General features: G+C 39.1%; 2 protein-coding genes across 2 annotated transcripts in view; both read left to right on the top strand.

Moving 5' to 3' along the window:
* Positions 1-3,257, top strand: part of LOC148155357 (cadherin-23-like) — a 74,792-nt gene extending 71,535 nt beyond the window's left edge. The window contains exons 9-11 of the mRNA XM_088013458.1: positions 560-672; positions 2,632-2,820; positions 3,201-3,257. Of these exons, the coding sequence (XP_087869584.1) occupies positions 560-672; positions 2,632-2,820; positions 3,201-3,257 (359 nt within the window). The remainder of the gene's footprint in view (positions 1-559; positions 673-2,631; positions 2,821-3,200) is intronic.
* A 3,140-nt stretch (positions 3,258-6,397) lies between these two features.
* The window catches only part of LOC106929861 (cadherin-23-like), a 46,307-nt gene continuing 29,289 nt past the window's right edge, over positions 6,398-23,415 (top strand). The window contains exons 1-3 of the mRNA XM_088012847.1: positions 6,398-6,758; positions 11,534-11,683; positions 12,390-12,548. Of these exons, the coding sequence (XP_087868973.1) occupies positions 11,546-11,683; positions 12,390-12,548 (297 nt within the window). The 5' untranslated portion in view covers positions 6,398-6,758; positions 11,534-11,545. The remainder of the gene's footprint in view (positions 6,759-11,533; positions 11,684-12,389; positions 12,549-23,415) is intronic.

Below are 23,415 nucleotides of genomic sequence, written 5' to 3' on the forward strand. Positions count from 1 at the left end.
GACCAACATCTTTTCTGTGACCACAGGATGTCATTTCACATGGTTGTTTAAGACAGGAAGTTACTCATTGCATCATCTGGAGTGAGACAACTTGTTGCTTTCTGAAAGATAAAAGGCTTTTCTGGTGATTGTCCAGCGGAGGCTTGTAATTCGCTCAGTAAAGTCCCGGTAGTATATTTTATTAATGTTGTCTTATTGTTCTTACAAATATACAGACTGTCACAATTGAGATTTATGATTTTGAATTGATTTTTAACTCTAAAGTTTTAAAAAGTGTAAAGTGACAAATATATGGATGCTGAAGTAAAAAGAGAACAGCACCAGAACAAAAGACGGACCCAGAATACAAAGCGTGTGGACAGGTTGGAGGTGTTTGACCCGCCCAAGGCAGGTAGACAGATAAAAGACCATATCCATATTGCATGAAACTTAGACATGCACCACCTTCCTTCCTGCATGGCTGCTGTTGCAGCTCAGGAATTGTATTGATTTCTCCACAATGCCAGTATTGTCCGTCTCCCTGACTCTGCTGTGTGTCTCTCTGTTATCTCCTTTCTAGGAAACACCAACAGTGTTTTTGCCCTGGACTACATCAGCGGCTCCCTGACGGTGAACGGCCAGCTGGACAGAGAAAACCCGCTCTACTCAGCAGGATTCACTCTCACTGTCAAGGTGAGCAGCTGAAAGAGAGGCAGCTGAGGAGCAGGGGGGCAGAACCTGGAGAGCAGATCGAAACTCCTTCACAAGAGGATCAAGAGCTTTTGATATGTTAGTGTAATAAATCAATGCAGCGTCTGGACATGATACAGACTCAGAGGACTCACCAGCTGGCATCCCAACCTGGATCTCTGTGTGCTCTGTGCTGTGACAGCCTGCCCTGGATTTACAATATGACCACAATCAATGTGCCTCTAAATAATCAGGTGGTTCTATATACTCACTGGCAACTTTGTTTATGCAAACTGCAAATCAGCATGGCAGCAACACAATGCCTTTATTCATCCAGACATGTTAAAGAGGCAGTATTACATATTGTCTAGACATATAGAGCCATTTTATATCACAATCAAGTAACTGTTACCTCAGTTGTTATAAAAAATATTACATATATATCAAATATAACTTAAAAGAAACCCACTTTGAATTTAATGCCTTGAAATTGGGCCTCTGTCTCTTTAGAAACCTCTGCTCTTCCTGAAACCCCGCCTTCAGGAAGTCATCACAACATGGCTCTTCTATTAACCCTTTAGCAACGTTTTTACCAGCGTTGCTCTGAGATGTAGCTCCTATAATGAGCTCAGTAGATGTGCATTTCTATCAGGTGTTTGATAATTGCTGCTGAAGGAGCTGAGTGAGGGAGGGGCGGCGGCTCTGTGAGGCCACAGCCTGTAAACTGCAGCTCCAAGGAGGAGCTGCGTCTCGAAGGCGGTGCTAGGTTCACCCAGGTGCTCTGCACAGCTGAATGGTTACCATGGAGATCAGAGGATTTCTCAAACATGCATGAAAGAATCAAGGCAACACTCTAGGTATGTTTTTGAAGAGGGAATAACATGATGTGACGCCCAAAAACATTGATTTTACATAATGTTGGCCCTTTAACGTTCACCTGCTGGAGCTCAAACCAAGTGCTAAAAAGAGAAAGAAAATTTGATGACTGAACAAAACATGGAGATTCAAAGTCAGATTTAGTAGAAGCTCCTAGTTTGATGCATTTAATGAATTATTACAGGTCAGAGCTGATCAAGGAGAAACTGGAAGACCCTAATCTATGGCTGATTGATTTGTGTGTCTATTTATGGCATTAATTCATCCCCATCTATTAAGTACAACCCAAGAAAATAAGAGCATCTTACAGCTTCACTGTTATGTACTTATTTAGAGTTTATAAAAAGATGATTTAGATACAGTTTGCTGTGAGGTTTAATACAAAGAAGGCTGGGCTGATACATACCAGCTTCAGTCTGTCTTTTTAATTAAAATCAATAATTACAAATAAGAAAGTAGCCAGCGTAAACACTGTGAAAAAGAGAAAATGTAGTCCAAAAATGTATTTATAAGATATGGATTTTTTTCCTTCTAGATTTTCCCTGCTTCTGCTTTCTTACCTGCTGTTGGTATTGATTATGCCGTGCCATAGTAATACAACTAATTTCTCAACTTCAGGCAGCTTAGATAGCAGAGAACAGGCAGAGGTGGAGGCTAAGCTACTTTGATTACCCAGAGATGAGCATGCTGCTGGAGCCCACTCTGCTACTTACTGTGACCTTTCTTTATCAAAAAAGACAACACTTCACACCGATTTTCCAGGATTTTCCTTTTTTTTTTGGAGACTTTACATCTCCAATACTGAAGCAGCCAAAAACGGGGATTTGTGTTTGTGTCCTCTCAGAGGGACTCTTTCCCTCTTGAATCAGACTGAATGTGCTCCTCTGGCCTCAGTTTGAGGCAATTTCTATGATTGCTTGGAGGTCACCTGTTCACCTTTTGATCCAATAAATAAACAGCTGTAAATATCTTGTGAGATTGCGTGCTGACCGCCCTTATATAGAATGACATTTGGAGTCCAATCAAATTTCTTTTATGCTTTTTTCTGTTTTTCTTTTTTGCCACTCTTTTGTTGCTCTCTGTAAGGCCACAGAGTTGAAGGATGATCGCAGTCCGTCAGACGCGACTGTGATGACAACCTTCACCATCCTGTTAATTGACAAGAATGACAACGCCCCAAAGTTCAACAGCTCCGAATACCGGGTTCGCATCACTGAACTGGCCCAAGTGGGCTTTGCTCTGCCACTCTTCATCCAGGCAGAAGACAAAGACGAGGTGAGCGAATCACTTCCTACAGCATCATGACATGTTTAGGTACTCTATTAGGGTGGTGGCTCTTCTAGTCAAATGTCTGACGCATGGAAAGAAAAACGAGGGAATTATTTTATTGAAAAGTCAAACTAAGTACATGCAGACACAAAGTCAAGACGAGAAACTGTAGAGAAATTATTTTTTGTTATACTGAAACAGATAATTACTTTCACAAATCAGACAAACTTGTTCATATCCGTCTGTAGAAACAACTCTAATGGCACCTCAACATCTTAAATGTTTCAAAATCTATCAATCTAATTTAGTTTAACTAAAGTTGCACATAACTGCAGGAAATGTCTTCAAATATCATTGTTAGCTTCTGTGTTTGTTTTTCCTCCCAGCCTGCTCTGGGAAAGAGGCCTGGGAAGGATAATGCTGGGAAGCATTATCCTTTATAATGCAAACTATATGGATGTTTTCTGTACATAAAGTGTTTTAAAAAATAAGCATGACCTGAATAAATACAAGAGTTACTTTCTAAATTATATTTGGAAAAACCTACCCAAACCAAATTTGCCTTATGTAAAAAAGTAATTGCTCCTTAGCCTCATTACTGGTAGTGCCAGGCTTGGCAATAATAGCCAACTTGCATAGTGAGTGATGTTAAGGATTAATATTAACTGTAATTGCAATTACATCGATATTGAGGATTTTTGTCCTAATTTTCTGTACAGAATTTTCTTGTAAATTCTGTAATTCTTGCCTACTCTTCTTAAGTAGGTAAAGACCACTGAGCTTGTTTAACCTATTAGCTTGATTTACAACTAATAATTAGAAAATATGTTTCCTGCAACTTCATTATACACTCTTAAAATAACAGACCACTGTCCTTTTCATCCAATAATATGACTGTGAAAAGGAATGATACATTTTTGATATAAGGCAAAACACAGGTAATATTATAGCCAAGCTCTACTACTTACTAATATATTTTTCTATCATAAATAACCAAAGATCGCACAGGAATAAAGTTTATAAATCCTGAAACATTTATTGAAACACTAAAATTCACAGAAATGCAACAATGCTTCAGTCTTTGGTTTCTAAAAACCTCAATAAACAAAAGTAGGCCCATTTCAGTGTCCTCCAAAGTCGGCAAAAAATTATCTAAACAAACATAGTTCAATAAATGAAAAATCCCCCATTGTAGGCCTGATGTGATGGTGAAGAGTGGAAACGAGATAACTTACTCCAAAGGAAAATCTGGAACCCTTGAGTGTCGCCTGCGCTTTAGCTCCAGTTGGAAAGAAGATGAAGGTGCAGGACATTGTCAGCACCTTTACCAGCTTCAGCAAAGTCCAGTGAAGATGCAGGCCTCCGGCACAGTCATGTAGGGGTAGGCTCATCTCTCTGAACTAGGCTTAACTCTGGAAGCCAATACTTCAGAAACATCAGTTGTGTGTCACTCTGTTAGCTGTTTTAGCTTACAGTACTTGGCTAATGAATGCTAAGGCACAAGGGAGCACTAAACGTGAACTCACGCATACTGTAGATTCCGGGTTGAAATAATCACAGTTGTCGCAAACAAAAGTGTAGAGTTGATATCTGTACACACACTGTTGTGTTGAAGGTGTATAATATTAGCATAACACCCATTTTTCAATAATTTCGTCACGTTTTTTTTTTATTTTTTATTTTTTACCTCGGTCAAGCTCGCGCTAATACTGTAGGTTATTTTCTGCTTCCGTTCTACGCCCCGCCCCCCACTTCCTAGTTCACGACCAATCAGAGACTAGTAAAATTGTTCGACTCTACACCTCTTCCTCTTTCATACTTGAACTCTTCAAAATAAAGTACCATAAAGCTTATTTTTATAAAAACTTTTAAGCTACATATTTGTACATTTTTACACTTTTAATGACATATTATTTTAAGTACTTAAAATAAGTTTTAAACTTATTTTTAACACTTTAGAACAATGTTTTTAACATACTTCTTATTGAACTTTTTGGTTTGTACTTTGGCAACTCCAAAACATAGACGTTGATTTGATTATTTATTTTTTTAGCCATTCAGAGGGGGGGATTGCTGGTTATCTTCAGCTAATGGTTCTGCTGCTTGACCCAAATATGCTGGAGTTTAGGGTAGTGAACTGGTAGGTGGATTTTCCTTCAGTGTAAGAACAAAACTCATCAGTCTTTTCACTGCCACCATCATGTTTGGTGGTGGAAATATTGTGTTAGTTTCATGTCAGATTTTATGGGACGCTCATTTTCCTAAAAGTTCCACTTTTTTCACGTCAGTATACAGAATATTTTTCCAAAATTCTGGAGATCATCAGCTTATGTTTTGTGGACTGAGATGGGCCTATGCAAGATGTTGGAAACGCCTCTGTGGACGGCTACTTTACACAGTCTCGTTTCTCTGTAGTGCTATGATCACTGACCTTAACTACTTTTGGTTTTTGTGTGACTCACGAAGACAATGGCTTCACTATATTAGGTAATTTGCATATTGTATATGTTGAGCAGTAAGCAGGTCTGTGTGTCTTTTGTGAATTATGCATTCAGAAAACAACTTTTTGGTTTATTCAGATTATCTGTCATGCAAAACATAAAAAGAAACCCTAAAAGATCTGCAAGCTGACAAATATTTTTACCATATTTTCCACACTATACTTTCTGTGATTATTTCACTGACTATTTTGTTACTATTTTCATGTAAGTTGTATAGATATGTGTCTTCAAAAGAATTATATCTGCTCATCAAAATGACATAACATCTGATCTATTAATATGCAAAGCAGCCCAGCCTCGACCAACTGCTGCGTGTCGGAAGCCTACTCTGTCCCTTTGCTATTTCCTCTCTCAGAAGAGTAAATACACACAAACGCAACAGAAGAATAACTTACTGGACTAATATTGTGCAAATATCTTAGTACACTTGAAAAATGACTAAACTAACTTACAAGTAACTTTTCAGCAATATATTAAAGCTTGTTGTAAGCCAATAATTCCTTAAAATGAATTAAATTTATTAAAACAGAATCTCTTTGTAGAAAGAGATTCACCTTCCTGTTAGTAGGTGAATCTCTGCCTCAGTCTTCTGCAGCTTCCAACAGGTTTTCATCCAGTATTACTCTGCATTTCACTCCGTTTATCTTGCTCACATCATGATCCTGCCACCACCGTGTCTCACAATGGGCGGTGTGTTTGCTCTCCTCCATAAATAGGTTCTGTATGTAGGTCAGAAAGCTTAACGTCACACACTGTTGAGAGGGCTTATTAACTCTGAGTTCTTCTACATTTTTGCTCATTTTAAATGTTCAGTGAACAAAAACATCTTAATTTTTTTTAAACAGTTGCTAGTTAGCATTAGCATTGTGATCTAATTTGATCAGTATACTTTCCACTATATGCATTAACCTTTGACACTAATTTGTACAGAGAAAACTGATTTTGTATCTGCTTTGCTCCCTCTTTTCCTGCTCCTCTCACACATACACGTGCTCGCTCACACCAGCACATTGGACTCAACTACAATTTAATTTGCTCTGGAAGAGATGGGATAGAGCATCAAATTATACCTAACGAGGAAAATCAATCACCACGGGTGGAGATAAGCAGAAAGCTAGTCAACTCTTGATTCAGGCACAGCAGCTGCCAGGGTGGAATTTGACAGATAACTGCAAGTCAAGTGGATAGAGAAATAGGTGGAGACACGTGGAGAGCAGAGGAGAGAAGAAGGGAGGACAAGAAAAACTGAGATGATTGAATAGAAAGTCACCTGCAATGGAGGAAAGTTAGAAGTCTGAATTATTGGTGAAACAAGGTGAAAGAGGGAGAGAAAAGAAGAGAAAATGCAAGAAGGGAGAAGTATTTAGAGCCAGGTCTGTTTATCCATTCAAATGAAGTTGTGTGTATGTCTGTGTAGCTCTATCAAGCAGAGACAAGAATACAGTGAGTATGGCTGCATGTAGGGCTGGTGATGATCAAGGCGTTTTGCATGTGATAAGAGGCAGCTCGGTAGATTTGCATATATTCTACACAAATCGTGGTGATACTCAACTCTTTCCCAGGCTTTCGACAAACTTGTCAGTAATAGTGGTGCAGAAAAAAATTATTTTATAGGGAATCACAATTTCTAGTCATGGGAAATATGAATTGATTAAAATGCTGAAAAAATCAATTTAAAAATGTGTTTTGGTTGTATGTCTATGCCGCTCCTATTTGCATATCATGTGTCCACTAACAACTGTATGTATTGTGAATAATTATTTCATATATCATATATTTTTTTACAACAAGCCAGGCAGCTAAGCTAACCTAATGCTGGTAATTTAAATTGCAGAATTTTATTCAATGACAGTATGAAGCATAATCTGAACTATCTGTAGATTGTTTGAATAGAAATCAAAAATCAGAATCGTATCGAATCACTTGATACTGAAAAATTCACGTCTCTGGTCAGTTGTCATGTTGAAACAGTTCAGGATGATTTATTCATGAAAAATGTGAAAAATGTTATTAATACCATTGCAAGGTATTAATGGATCTTTCTTACTTCTAAAATTAGTCCTATGAACTAGTTAGTGACACTTGCTTTGACGTAAACGTTTTTAAACAACCATCTGAATTGCAATCAGAGGACATAATGATATAGGTCATTTGGCAGTTGCCCAGGGTGGCATCATAAAGGAGGGAACACAAACACCAGATAAAACATGTCAGTTGTGCTTTGATCCAGTTTCCTGTTGGTTTTCAGGCATTTGCAGTCAGTGGTACCTGTGTGTGTTCAGTAGGGGTCCCTTGCTTGCTGCTGAGGATAGAGATATGTTTTTTAGCGGAACTGCACTGCAATTTATCCATTTCAAAATCTCATTTTCTTATTTTAATTGGTTGGGGGGCAGCAGGAGGAGAGGCTCGCCCAGGGCGCCATTCAAGCGATAACTGCCACTGATTATAACCACAAACTGGAATGTGTTTTATGTGACAGACCAGCACAAAATAATGCATAATTGTAAAATAGAAGGAAAACGGATGCATGGTTTTTAATACTTTCCCCGATACATACCTGAAAGGTGAAGCGTGTTTTTGTTCAGGTCCTCTGTGTAAATACTGGGCTGAACCACATTTGACTGGCATTATGGTTGAGTGTCTGTTGGGGTTTGTTTCTATCAGCTTTGCTCATGTAGATAGGGAATCTGTGAACATCAACATTTAGGTTCTAAGCTGCTTGCAGGTCTGGACTTTAATTGCACCATTAACACATAACATGCTTTGATCTAAAGCAGTCAATCTGTCGTCAAATGTTTTATCCTGCAAAGTTTAGATTTGACCCTGAATTCTTCATTATTAGACTTCTGTTGAACTTAATATACTAAGGTGATACTATGTGGATTTTAATCCTCTCTATAGGCAAACTTAAAACACTGAGGACACCAGTGACTGTAGACTTGACTTGGTCACCCTGATGTAAACCATCCCACTGCAGCTTCAGTTGTTTGTTTAGGCTTACCTACTGCTGGAAACAGACAGATCCATGATCAGAAATGTAGAGATACCAGCTTAAATCCTACCTGAAGCTGTTGGCTAAGACCCAAAACACGTTGGATCCGTTTCAGCATCCGATCCGTCGTAAAATCCGGTCAGATGTACGCAGCAATTAGAACAGGTTAAAGTTAATGCAGACTGCTCACAATTCCCTGCAACTGCATTTCCAACAGTCAAACCAAAGTAAACTGAGGTCCATTTTGTTCAGAGCTACTCAGCAATTTGACAGTAATGCTATGAGTGAGACAGAAAGTGAGCCAAAGTGGAAAAGTAAAACACGTCTGCTTTGGGGGAAAATACAATCTTGCAAAAAATAAGTAGAGTACTCACCATGGTGGAACCTCAGGAGTACAGAAAAAAATGAAAAAAGAAAAGGTGATTTTTGTTCGACCAGCTTTCAGTTCACCGCCGGCTGGATCGGCTTGTGTTTACACTGGCAGGATTTCAGGTACATACTCTCACTCTCACGAGTCCAGCAGTCCATAGAGGGACTGGTCAGAGCATGAAAAGTCGGATTTAAGCTGCGTGTTTTAGACCTAAGAATAAGAGTCAATACAGTAGAAACGTTAATCAGAGGTGACTGAAGTTAGTACTGCTTTTGTGTGTAAGTTAACCAAAATTACATCAGACTTTTCTTTGGTCCTCAGCCTGATCTGAGCAGTGATGACATGTTAAGACACATGCTGTCATTTACCTGCTGGTTGTCAAGGTGATGTCCTGAAAACGATGTGATCTGCATTGATGATTGGTGTCCTCTTCTTGGTTTGTAGCGAACTGTAAATAGGAACTTGCATGTTCTTTCTGCAGCAGTGGCTTTGTCATTGCATCTCTTCCATTACTGCCATACTTGTGAATTGCTTTGCTAACAGTTGTTCTGTCTGGAGAGTCTTCCATGTTACCTGTGGATCTCTGCAGCTCCTCCAGAGTTACCAAAGGCCTGTTGACTAGTGACAAAACTGTGGTGACATAGATTTAAAACTTAAAACCCATCTGCTTACTTTTAATTGTTCATAAGGAACTAAAACAATGTGATATTTATTTTCTAACACATTTAGTTGCTGTTATTGACTTTAAACCTCCATGTAATTCTCAACACATTCGTTCACAACTCAGTACACCTGTGCTGCAATCTCACTTTTTCTAAGTGTGAGGAAATACAGAGAGACATTTAATTTCTCTCTGTCTCACATTGTTACTTCTCGCTCCGTGTGTGATCCTTTCTGCTCAGCTGGCATCTTTAAAACTTTTCCTGCCAGAACTTGTCATTGAACTTTGTGGCAGTCGTGTCTGACAGGATGCTTTTATTGGGGGCTTCTAGAGGCAGTTGCAAATGGACGGGCAATTACGTTTATGGGCAGTTTGAGGTGACATCCCTGCATATTGGATGGTCTTTTAAATAGGAGCCATCAGCTACAATGGTTCTCCCAGAGCTGAAAACAAAAACAAGGGGGCTATTTGAACTGTCAGCATAATGCCACCCGACCACTCCACTCGTCTCCCTCCGTTCGCCACAATGACTGTGTGATTGGCTGCCCTGCAGCTTTATATATCAAACACAGGAGCGCTTTGGCGAAGGTTTCTTACCTGAAGACAGCCAGAGCTATTTCAGTGCTGTGATGTCACTCCCAAATTGGTTTAGATTCCCTTGTGATGCTTTCACTCTGTAAAAGTTCTGCTGCAAGGAGACTTGAGAGAAAGATTATTTTCTTTTTTGAGTTTCGTGTAAACTGATCAGACAATTCTAAGCTTGTTCTAACAGCAGCCCACTACTTCATCACATAGTAATTCTAACAGACTTCCCAGCTCAGATAATCTGCATATCATAAACATTGTGTTGGCAACTTGCACTGTGTCAGCTGGAAACAGAAAAGCAGGAAAATGTATCTGTATTGAGGCAGATAGTCATGGTTGTCATCTATGTTCACATCAAGCTTTTTTTCTGCTCATAAGTCATAAAATACAATGATTACAGCTCAGTGTTTTAACAGCCTTTGCCTGCTTGGTGATCATTCACTCAGCCTTAATTCAAACACATTTGTGGATAAGTTTTTTGGGTTTATTATACGCTACATCCAAAAATGAGTGAGAATGAATTGCCCTGGCAAAATAGTTGAGATATACAAGACAAAAAATATAAAGTCTGAACAATAACTTTTAGCTACAGATAGTTTTATATGTTTATTTTTATGTTTTCCTACATTTTTCTTTCTTTTTATGTAGCATATATATATAGTTTAATAGCAAATAAACATATGCAAGCTGAATGCGGAGTCCCCTGCCATTGGTGCAGAATTAATTCAGACAATAAATGCATGCATTGATTGTACGTAAGGAAATGACTACAGAAAATAGCTGCTCTACTAAAACTTGCTCTTAACTACAGTTGGAGCAATAATTAAAAAGTTTAAAACAAGTGAAAGTGTCAGAAACGAGGATGGATTATGATCCAGGTTTTCATTTTGTTACACTCACAGTAAGAAGGATGGCAATGGAGGTAAAACAAGGGGGTGATTCCAGAAATACGACATCTCAGTCCCACAGGGACGAATCTAAACATGGAGTTTGCTGAACTCCTCTGGGAGCTGAGCAGCTGTTTGCTTTTGCAACTAAGATTGAGCTTTTTAGCAGCAACCAAAGGATGAATATGTGGGAGAAAGCTGTTCAATCATGGAGGAGGATCTGTGATTATGCTGTCCTGGAAGCCCTGTCATACTACAGGGCATCATTAACTGTCAGGATATTATTCAAAATAAATGCTCTTTTATGACCTTTTCACTCTGCATACCTAAATAACACAAACATCCAGTGGACTGGGCTAAAAAGAGAAAGTCTTTCATGATATCAATCTTTTTGGTGTAGAAGTAGCAATTGTTGCACTGCAGTTGGACAGCAGCACTAGATCATCATTAATCAGATCCTCCACTAAACATCCAGTCCTGCAGTCTCTTGGTTCAGCGGCTTCAGGATTTCATCTAAAATCTCTCAAAGGGGAATTTTGTATAAATAAATGTAGGATTAATTGTGTTTGTTTACAGTTTTTCAGTGTAAGAATATTCAAAAGACAAATTTTAGAGGGTTTTTTGTCAGAAGCTCTGAAATAGACACATCAGACTTTGACTTTCAGAGCTCCTTTTTTATGTGTTTCAGTTTTGAAATGTCCTTCTCATCCTGTCTGTTGGCAGGGGGTGAACAGTATGTTCCAGGTGTTTCTGACTGGAAACAATTCGGAGTACTTCACCATCTCCCCCACGGCGGTGCAGGGGCGTGCCGACATCCGTGTCAGGGTTGCCCTGCCACTGGACTACGAACAGATTCGGAGCTTCAGCTTCTCGGTCAGTTTACCTTCTTCTTTTGGGGGCTTTTGCAAAATGTCTTACTACGTTTCTTCATGGAAAATATTTCTGGTTGTGGGACTCCAATTGAGACAAATACATTGCAGCAAAATAATGGAAATTTTTGTTAATATGCGAAGAAGGATGATAGAGCAGCAATTTAAAAACTCATCAGATCTCAATGGGGACAATAACTCTCCTTATTTTGATTTGGTGATATGTTAGGAATTAAAGGATGCAGCATCATTGAATTAGTTTCTTTATTTGGATCCCCATTAGCTGTTAGTAAACTACATCCAAAGACATCATGCAAACTGTACTTTTTTAATAAATCTTTGATATTTGCTATTTTTTCTAGTCTTTGATAATTAACAGCGATATCAAATATACATGTCAGGCCTTCAAACACATCATTAGACATCAGTGGTAATTATGCTATTAAAATGTGCTAACTGAGAAGATTTTAGCATTTTTCAGGGGATCTGACATTTAAAGGCTAAAAGGTCATTTTTCTCAGCCCTCCACAAACCCCGTGGGAAACCCTGTCTCTTTGAAACTTAGGCTTAGGGCTAACTGTGAAGGGCAGGCGGGGCGTTGGGGTTCAGGCTTAACGTGTTTGAATGTCATCTGAAGATTCAGTGTTACATCAGCATGTCGTTCTGTTCTTTATGCGTTCTGTTTACCCTTCCTCGCTGCCTTTCATCAGCTTTATGCCAACGAGTCCATGTCGGATCATGTGGGATTTGCACGCGTCTTCATCGAACTGATCAATGAAAACGACAACCGGCCCATCTTCAGCAAACCTCTGTACAACATCAGCCTTCCAGAAAACACGCCACCTGGAACCTCGCTGCTGCTCGTCCTGGTGAGTTTCTCACACTCTGGATGCTATAAATTACTCATTGGGTGGTTTTTAGTCATGACTTTTACGCTGCTTGTTTCATTAGGAGTAAGAGTCTTCTGACTGCGTCCCCTTGAGACTTCGGTGTATGTGGGGTTATTTATGGCGACCGAAGCAAGGCTGCCTCAGATGAAAGTACTGGGCTGTGGTTAACTTAATGGCATTCATTGCAGTCATTTAAGGAAAATCCATTGTAGTGTTTTCTCCAGTCAGCTTGTGCAGAGGGAGCATTGTTTTGGCAGGATAAAGGATTCTGGTGATTACCCTGAAACTGCTGCTTATAGCTGCAAATTGAATCCTTGTGTTGTACATTTAAACTTGTTTGCCGTTTACAAAAATGAAGCCCATAACAGCACTGCAGGAATAACACTTCAAATTGGATTTCTATTTGCCTTAAAATTAGCTTTTTACACTGAGCTAACATTGCAGATGTAAATAAAATGACAAACAGCTGTGTTCATTCCCTGCAGGCCTTATTTATTTGGCTTTCCTTCTGCCAGGTGAAGTGATCTTTAAACCAGTCCTTCAGTTTCCATTCACATCAGCAGCTGCAGCTGCAGCAGCTGCAGCAGCCGCAGCAGCTGCAGCTGCAGCAGCCGCCATGTTTTAACCGTATCGGAAAATATCTCCAAGAATCTCCCCATAACTCTACATTATTATTCATTACCAGTCACTTCTGTGACAATCCGCAATTCACTAGATACAAGTGCCAAAAAACATGGTGTGAAAATCAATAGTGTTTATAGACTGGGTGCTCATGAAATGGAGATTGGATGGCCTAATACCCGATACGTCTTGCTGATCTTGGCCCCATGCCGGAGCGTGTGGCCCGCCTTTGAATCCTGATTGCTGGCAGCCGAGCGCCAGCAGACTGTAAACAGAATGAGATGTGACACTTTGTGTGAGATCTGTGCTCTGGCATGAAGTGTGTCACCTCAGCACTGCTGCTGTGGGAGAAAACAAGGCGTGGAAAGGCAAGCTTTTCTGCAAACATGGTTAGTGCTTCTGGCTTGATTAAACTTGATTACTGGAATACAGATACAAACACAAGTTTTAGAGCAGTTTTATCACATTGCAGATAAACATTGAACTTGTGCCAGAGATGCAGGAGCCCTGCAATCATAACGTAGTTTGACAGCATTTCAAAAGTCTTTCTTCAGTAAAACGTGTCATCAAGGAGAATACAGCATGAACGCAGGAACGGGAGGTTTCCTGTGTTTTTATTTTCACACGCACACACACATACAAAAAGTCTGGGCATCAACTTATTTGACTTTGAATCTGAGCAATCAGATCTGAGCGCAGTCCCAAAGCCTCCTGGCTGCTCTTTGCATCTGCACTTCATTTGAATCTTTAGTTGCTCCAAACCACAAGCTGGAGCCTGAAGATGGGATGTGACCATGGCAACCTGTAATTAAACTCACTGATTCCTACAGTATTCACAGTTCTACAGAATCCATCCAGTTCTAAAATGGTTAATGAGGAAATTACGTTGTATTTTAACATCAGTTTTTCTATAAAATATTATGTATTAATGATGTCAGAATGAATTCATGTCTATATGGAAGAACAAATGGAAGACTTTTAAGACTCCTGCAGCATTTTTGAACCAGTCTCATAAAGAAGTGTATCACTAAGCTGCACACAGTAACTGCATTTAGTCATATTTTATAATTTATTGATATTTGTTTATACTCTCATTGAATAAACAGTGGAGAAAAAGATAAAACTAACAATCCTGACAATACAGACAGTTTGGAGGGGAAGGGTCTAGACATCATTCTTTTTAATTTATTGTTTCGATAATAAATCAAGATTTGTATTATCATAAGACATTTATCACAATAATTAATAAATGATAGAATAAATTCCCACCATACTTCTACTCCCTGTAGTCAGTGATAATGTGTCTGATGTGTTTTATTAAGATGAGTATTTCTGGTTGAGATTATTAAATGATGTAAGGTTCAGCCTTTAATAAAACTCATGGATATTTTTTGTTTCTATCATTAACAAACGTACGTTTATCTGTCTGCTTCGCTGTGTTGATGTTTGGGATGTTTGTGTTCATCTGAATCTATAAGCTCCAGTTTTTCCAGGCTTTAAGACATGAACAGATTTTGGGTTGTTTTTTCTATTACAGATGCATTTACAAAGAAAAACCCAGGTCAACATGAAACTGTGGCAGAATTAATGTGATCTTGACTGGCCATAATGTGTGTATCCTGCATGTAAGTGGATTAAACACACAGAACAGGCTGTGCAATCAGCCTGAAGGTCACATGGTGGTTAAATCCTCGGCCGGCCGTCTCTGGAGGCCACCTCTTCATTAATTCCTGCACAAAATTAACATTTGCTTTTTATTTTGCAGTTTTAGGTTTTAGTTATGTTTGTTTACCTTTGTTGGAAATAATTTGTCGACTTACAGAGCAGTAATCTATTAACAGTCCTGTGTTTATCCCAGTGATTAAACAGAGCTGCCTCGTACATGCTGTGTGTGAACAATGAGGTGTTTTATTAATTTCTCACCCAGAATAATGAATTTGTCTTGTTTGGATCCTGACCTTTGACCTGAACATCCAATCACATAACACCTATAATAAAAACCCCGTTACTCACCAAAACTCTGAGCCACCAGGAGGAGAAAGTTACAATAATGAATAACGGACATAAATTATGATTAGTGTCTATAAATGTCTATCCAAGCAGGAGCAGGGAAGCATCCTCCACTCAGTAATGTATGAGCTTGTAGAAGAAGCATTCATCACTTCGTCTCAGCTCCACACAGTCTGTACAACACTCAGCACCGGATGGATAAAAGAAATAATCGGAATAAGATGCAACGTCTTCACAACTTTGAGAAGGACTGCTGTGCTGAGTAAACTGTACGGCTCGGCTTTATGAATATTACAAACACATTTTCTTTATGGGAGTCCCTGTTGGGTATAGAGAGGTAGATGAAATGTCATCCCAGCAGACAGATGGACACCATAATGAGGTGAACGACTGCAATACCTGAAAACCATTAGCAATCTAATAGTGAAACAGAGCCAAGAGCTGAGGCCACACTGTTAATAAGAAATAAAAGGAGACAAATCTTCTGAAACCAGAGGAGTTCAGGGAGGGGCAGGGCGGCGGCTGCAAGGAAGAACAGAGAGGAAAAAATGACTCAGGAAAAATTAATTCACAGTAAGTATTTATAGTGACAAATAAGACTTTGTGTAGCCGCCATTCTCTGTACCAGAAACGCTTAAAAGAAATATTGAAAATGCAATTAATTTAGCTAAAAAATGTTAAGTTAAAATCTATGCAATAGATTCATCAAAAGTATTTAAGTTTAGATTTTTAAGGAAAGAGATCAATTTAGTGCAATTTGTGGAACAAAGCTGTAACATAAATGTGTGAAAAGTGTTGCGAATGCTTTTTATTTATGGGACGTAGATGTTTGTTTCTGAAAGGTAATGGATTCATTCAAATAGAGCCGGAAAGCAAACGACCGTCTGTATTTTTCTTGTAAAGTCTGAAGTATTTGGAGTTTTTTCAAGTCAGATGTTTTGTTGAAAGGTCATCAGGTTCTGAATAGATCTGAGGTTTCCAGCAGAAATATTCTTTTGGATTTTTAAAAATGAATGTTTTAAGTATAATTTTCTGCCTTTTCCTCTTACTGTCACAACCCTTTTCGTTTCAACACTCTATGGAAGTAACTCAGAGTTCCTCCGATCTTTTCCCACATTAAAGCCGTCTCTGGTTTTCCCTCCAGTCAGGAGGTGTTTTCCAGGAGTTGGCTGTGTGATTGGAATAATGAAATGAATTTATCTCTGGAGCCGCTGCAGCTGTGAAGACATCCCCGCCACTTTGTTGGAGTCATTGTTAAAAAGTGTTCAGGTCGTATCTCTTGCCGGTTTGCCGTGTCTCTTATCTGGTGGTCTGCAGATAATAGAAACAGGCAGTTCAATCTTGTCACCACACAGCGTTTGCTTTGAGCGCCCCCCACCTGTTGGTTAATGGTTTAGAGAAACAGAGGAGTCTTAGCAGCGCGCTCCCCGTTATCCGATACATGAAAGTGTCCAAATAAACTAAAACGTGCTGCAGTTAGCTTCAGGCAGCAGCCTGGACCCAACTGGCTGTTCAGACTTAACCCTGGTCTCATAGCTTTGTGTGTCTGGCATGAATGCTAATGAGAATATATGCACCACTAATTAGTTTGGTCAAAAAGTATTAAATATATGCACTTGCATAAAGGTCTCTACCTTTTCAACATTTTGTCATATTTTTACAATTAAGTGTCAGGACCGTTGTAGATTAAAAAGTAGCCATAGAAGAATGAATGTTTACAAAAAACATCTAACTGATTCATTTATTATTTCTACGTTTTTACAAAACTGATATTCTGTGATATGCAAAATTATACATTTGCAAGAAAAAAATTAAAATGTTCTATGAACAAAGGCAAAAATTAATTTAAAAAATGATGTCGAAGAGTCGTAAGTTTATAACATTTTCCAACATTATAGTCATAAATTTGTCAGAAAAAGATTTAGATATTATAAAGTCAGACATTTAGTGAAAAAACAATGTCAGCAGTTTTCAAATATCTAAGTAATACATTTAATGCACATCTACACATTTTCCAGTGACATTAATGACTTCAACATTAAAGAATTTCCCAGTTTTTTTCTGTAAATATGTTAAATTAATTTCCGATTTTCATGTGTTTTTTGTCCTACACGGCCTATTTATTTATTTATTTATTTTAATCTAAAATGCTTTTAATATGATTTAATATTCTGTCTTGCATATCAATCAGTCAAATGTTTGGATTGGAAACTGGATTATTGGTCTCAGTTTAGTTTAAAAAAATAAAAATAAGTTCTGTATCAAGTTCAATACCAACGTTGGATCAGATTGGTTCTTTCTAGATGTTACTGATCGTTTAGCCTATGAATGTAATTTAAACATTCATTCAATCTTCAGATAAACCATGAAGTTTACCTAAATGATGCTGCAGCAAGTGATGTTTTATTGAAGACAAACAGGAAAAGTCCTGTTTTAGTAAAACTGTTTCCTGTAAACCTGAGAGTGGAACCGAAAACCTTCGAAACGCATATAAGAGCCACTAAGAAGTTAGAGTGAGAGATAAGCCGACAAGCCGTTATCATGGCCTCCATCACTCAGACTGTCAGGAGCTGTACGTCTTCACTGCGGTTCTGTTTGTTATCCCTGCGGCCGTGTTTAGACGTGCAAACCAGAGACAGAATCTGTTTGCTGTTCTGAGTTTGGACTTCAGGTCATCTGCATTTCGACAGCAAGCTTTGACAGCCAGTAATTGGTTTCCTTTTCTGCATTTCTCAAAGCTCTTGCAGAAAAAAAAGTAGTTCTAGGAGCCAATCAATTCAAATTCAGACTCAAACAGGATAGAAACGCGGAGCAGCTTTAACCTGCTGCCCAGCCTGAGATGAAGGATAATCTGCAGCTGAACTCTCTCCTCCGTTTAACCTGAGTTTAGACTCTAAGCTGCTGCCTGGAAAACTCAGCCAGTCCTCTGATTTCATCTACAGCTCAGAGTGGAGTTTATTTCTGAACAGTAAACGGTTGGACTAACCTGAGAACACCACACATCTCTGTTCATGTGAATCCGTTTCAGATGTCAGCAAACACACACACACACACGCATGCAGGCACCCGGTGTTTGCCTGCTGGCTTCGCCTCTCTGATGGGAAGAAACACATCATTTAACCAAACTGGTCAGCTGAGAACTAATTTCTCTTTTGTAGTTACTGCCTGAGGACCCCGGGGTTTGCAGAGTTTATATTGGCAATCAACAATAGTGAGATTTTCCATGCAGAACCTTCTTAAAAACTTAGTTTGGTTTTCAACGCTGACTTTCTGCTACCCGGTTGCCTTCTTACCTGAAGAATCTCTCCACTGTTCAGCATCAAAGGAAGACAGAAGAAATTGTAGTTATTTCAAAATAAACAGAGATATTAATTTTGATTACAATGAATGAAATTACTAATTTTGGAAATCAAAACCAAATTCATGTTTGCTGACTTTTTGGATTTGAAAAAGTAAAATGTGATCCATTAAAGTAATGTCTTCTCCCTCATAACAGCCATCAGCATCGGCGCCCCCTAGAGGTGTGATCTCTGCCTCGGCTCTGTACTAGAGAGCCATATTTACAGAAACTAGTCATCACAAATACAATCAGTTCCTGCTAAAATAAATGTATATTTAGTGTCAGTACACTGTGAGCACTTGAAACCAAAGTCAAATTCCTCGTTTGTGCACAATTATGGCCAATAAAGCTGAATCTGATCCTGATCTACTATTCAGTTTTACACTTTACACTCGTCACCTCAGTGTAAGCATGTGTGTGTCTTTATGTAGGAACGTCAGTGGAAGTCAGATCAACTTGCTGTAAACAGGACACTGGAAGTGCAATTGTTGAATTTGAGTCTTTCTTGAAGTTTAAGTTGAAGGGTGCAGGGTTAATGCAAACTAATGCCACTAACAGCAACTATAATGATCAATCTTAAACATGTTTCATGTAGATATGTGTATTTCTCACTGCTAAGCCATGTGTTTCATCCTGTGTGTGCTCGTAACATTCATGGATTATTTCCTGATTAGTGGATTTTTCAGTTGGAGGAAGAAATCTGGTCACTTCTTGTCCTCAATGAGTTAAACTCTGAATTAATTTCCTCCTGGTGCGACTTCTGACTGTCTACGAAGAGAATTTCATTCAGGGTTGAGCCGTTGGTTAAAGTGAAACTGTGAGATTTGTGGCTCCTGCAGGCAGATCTTGGTCAGTATTGAGAAAACTGAAGCTTGTCCCTCAGTGTTGAACGCAGCTAGAGAAAGATTTTGAAGTGGTGTGAAGTGTTTGTCAGGTTTCTGTCAAATTGTGCAGTTGGTCAATGAAAACACAGCCACTGCTGTGTTTTTGTCTAATTTCCACAATAATCTTCAGTCTATGAATGCGAAACACACTGTACTGACTGTATTGTCAGTATTTATCAGAGCAAAGGAGGAACATTATCCCACCTCCCTTTCTATCTGAGCTACCATTATCTTTTAGATTCCCATTGTGGCGATCACAAGCACCATTAGGAACCGTCTCCAGCTTTAATATCCACAGCTTTCCTTTTCTCATTAAATCTTACCCTTTCTCTGCACCCCACCTCTTTAACTTTACCATTACCTCAAACTTCCACACTATAAAATTTTTAAGCTGCCATGGTGACTAGGGGCAAATGCATAATACCCTTGTGTCATGGACTCAGGGCCATGGCGTGAAGTGACAGCAAATCCCTGCACATAGCAATCTCAGCCATCCATCTGAATGAAGGCCCTCTGTGTCTGAAGTTGAAAGTCTTTGGCAAGCAGTTGGCAAAGTGACTGGGCCACGCTGTCATGGTGATTGTTTGTTGGGAGAAAGTGAGCGGGTCGGTGAGTGATTGAAGAGGGAGGAGGAGAGAGATGGCTATCATCTTTCTCTCCATTCCGGCTCTCAGTCCGCGTCTGTGTGCTGCTGCAGTGAGAGGGGCTGGGCTGTAGAGGCAGCAGCGGCTCCAACACTCAACCCAGCTGCTGTCACTGCTTCGATAGCTGTCACATTAACACCCCTGCTGCTATCACTGGAGCACTTATGGACCTGTCAGTCACATGGGAGCAGAGGACGAGGGGAGGCATTCAGGGGCAAGGGTGTGCTAAAGGAGATATGTAGAGTAGAGAGGAGACGGTGGAGCTGCAGGCACGCTCTGATGCAGAGGAAAAGGCAAAGTTTACACAAAGAAAATGCAGGAATAATCAAAAACATTGGATGTAAAAATGTGGAGAGCTCTGTTGAATTCAGTGTAATCTTCAAAAGACTTGATATTAAAACGTCTCCTGTGTATTGTACATTGCAAAAGTATTCATACAACGTGAAGTTTGTACATTTACGTCACAATAAAACCACAAACTTCAACTTATTCATTTGTATTGAAACAATCTAATTTGTAATGTGTCTTTACTGAACTTTTTGTTTAAAAATAATCAAAAAAACATAATACAATATTAGAAAAGCAAATAAAAACATAACATAATTAAAAAACATTGCTTAAATGGAAAAGTTACTAAGACAACTGGTGCTTAACTGTAAGGTTTTAATCTCACACCGTTAATGGTTGTTTTTTCACATTTTTAACATGAAGAATCTGAAATGTTTCCATGGTCTTTGATAATCAGCTCAAACTCACTGAGACGAGGCAGAACCAGTGAATGTTAACTTTCAAGTCAAAAACTTTACATTGGACTAAGATCTGGGTTTTGAGTTTGAGGGGGCGTGGCCAACCACAGCTTATTTGCATAAAAGGACAGATTCCTAAAATAGCTCATTATGAACAGAACTCAAAATAAGCAGAATTAAGAAGGTTGAATCTGATTATCTGGGGATATTTTTTTTGTATATATATAAAATGAAAATTTTTGTACAGAACATAGACCTATTCTAACCTGTTTAAAGCAAAATGTAAAAGGCCCACTTTAAAATACTAACATTTAAAATTGTAATCCTCTCATTATGTTCATGGTCCTATTTGCTGTAAAATTAAAATAAAAGCAAAAAAAAGTTGTTGGTGAAAGACAAATACTTTATTTAACCATTCACTGACACAAATTTACAAAAACAGATGAAAAATGCAAATGCACAGATGTTCCTTAAAACACATAACTGTGCAGCCATACATCCTCTCTCTTACTGGAGCTCAGGCCCCAGAGAGCGAGCGCTCCACTCCCACTCTGCTGCTGCAGCTCCCAGACTCGGGTCGCTCTCGGTCCGCCTCTGAATCACCGTGACCAGCACCGTGCTCTGCCGAGGGGACAGCAGACACGTTCACGTTTGGCCCCTCAACCGACTGCAGAGCCACTGAAGTGAAACTCTATTACCACAGCCTCTCCTGCTGCGATCCATCAGCAGCGTCACTCCGGCCTGCGCACATGCAGCCTGCACCCGGGAATGTTTGGGTTCACAAAGACAAATTGTGTTAATGTGGCAGATTCCTGAGTGCTGCTCTTTACGTAGTATTTTTCTGTCACCTCTTTCATCTGCAAAACGTATGACAGAAGTTGTTGCTGTTTGCACGGCAGCGGTGGGTTTTGTGGGCAAGAATGTATCACTTTTTCCATCAGACTTAATCCAATCAACACCTCCAGAAAGTGAAGCGAGGCTTTCATGTTTTATCGTACAGTCGCAGACAGCTGTTGGAGTGAGAAATTTAAGAAAAGAGGCAAAACACAGTCGTGACAGATCGTGTTATGCAGAGCCACACCAGACTCATGTATGCAGAGGAATAGCAGAATCAAAAAAAGACAGGAGCATATTCCTTATTCAGCTTTAATTGAGGTATCAACGTTACGTATTTCTAAACTTACCACTGAATGTGTGTTGGTTCTTTTAAAAGTCTTTAAGTTGCTGTGAATTAAAAAACTCTGTGATCAGGACTTTACAACATGGATGGAAGGAAGCCTGAATGGAGCCACGTTACGAAGTTTTCAGAGCAGAAATTTATGACTCACTAATTTATTTCAGCTGTTTTCATTGAAATACGATGAGCAACAAGCTTAAAAATAAATATGGTGCCGCTTCTCTCTTCTAATAACACATGAATATTTTATAAGCAAAAAAAAACAATAATCTCCATTGTTCCTGACAATCCACATCAGATGCCGTCAGATTTGTTCCTTTTGGGATGTGACATTGCGACATATTCAGCAGCAGACAGCGCAGCGCTGCAGGCGGATCAGTCACACAAACGCTTCCTGACTATAAGGTCAGGATGTTGGGTTCTGTTCCAAAACTTTCCAGGCTCTTTCCAGGGGAAAAGGAAATACAGTATTGACAACTGTTGTATTTCCAGATGTTTTCTCTCAACAGTCAGCAGAAATGTCTGTCTGCATTCTTGTCCATTTGCTGATCAGTCTGTCCGTCCATCATTCCTTTCTTCCCTCCTTCCTGTAGTTTTTTCTGGTTTCTTAATTTGCACTTCAAACACTTAAGACAGATAAAGAACCCTGGAAGTTTTGGTCTATTTTTTTTTTTATTTGGTATAAAAATTTAAGGAAAAACATAAAGGAGGTGTGATGATCCTGCAGCCATGTCTGTGTTTTCTCTGAAGCCTCCTCCTACCTAAACGAAGACTTCTGTTCCTGTTGGTGGGAACATCAACAGGAACATGATGAACTGACTGAACCCAGGACCCACTTTTCAGTGAACTGAAACTCAGAGTAATTTAAACTCTGAACACATGTCCTGTTTTTATTTTTTTATTTTTGTTTTTCACCTCAGATTAGCTCCTGACCAAACGACTCTACTGTAGCTTGGTGCAGAGTTGATGTATTGCTTCCTTCTCGCAGCTGCAGGTTTCATTTCTAGACGCAGCAGTTCATGTTGCCGGCTGAAAATGGATTTTCCAACTTGTTATTGTGTCTGTCTCGCTGTTCCGATCATGCTGACGTGAAATTTTAAGTGTTTTTTTTTGTGTGTGTGTGTGTGTGTGTGCGTGTGTGTGCGTGTGTGTGTGTGTGTGTGTGTGTTTTAATTGGAGAAATCCAGCCGTTAAATGTAGCCTGTCCTCAATGCACTGAGATTTTCTCGGATTTATGACGATCAGTGTTAAAATATGATCAATTACTTTTGCTCATAAACCTCAGGTAGAGGCTTCTTTTACACCAAGAGCTCAAAATTCTTCAGAGATGTCCTACTTTTCAATTCTGTATGCAAATTTTGCTTTTCTTTGCATCATTTCTGGTGTTTTTGACTTACAAGAATTAATGTCCAGATTTTTTTTTC

Source organism: Poecilia mexicana, unplaced genomic scaffold (assembly GCF_051168715.1).
Source record: "Poecilia mexicana isolate PSO_F unplaced genomic scaffold, ASM5116871v1 scaffold_15, whole genome shotgun sequence".
Lineage (NCBI taxonomy): Eukaryota > Metazoa > Chordata > Actinopteri > Cyprinodontiformes > Poeciliidae > Poecilia > Poecilia mexicana.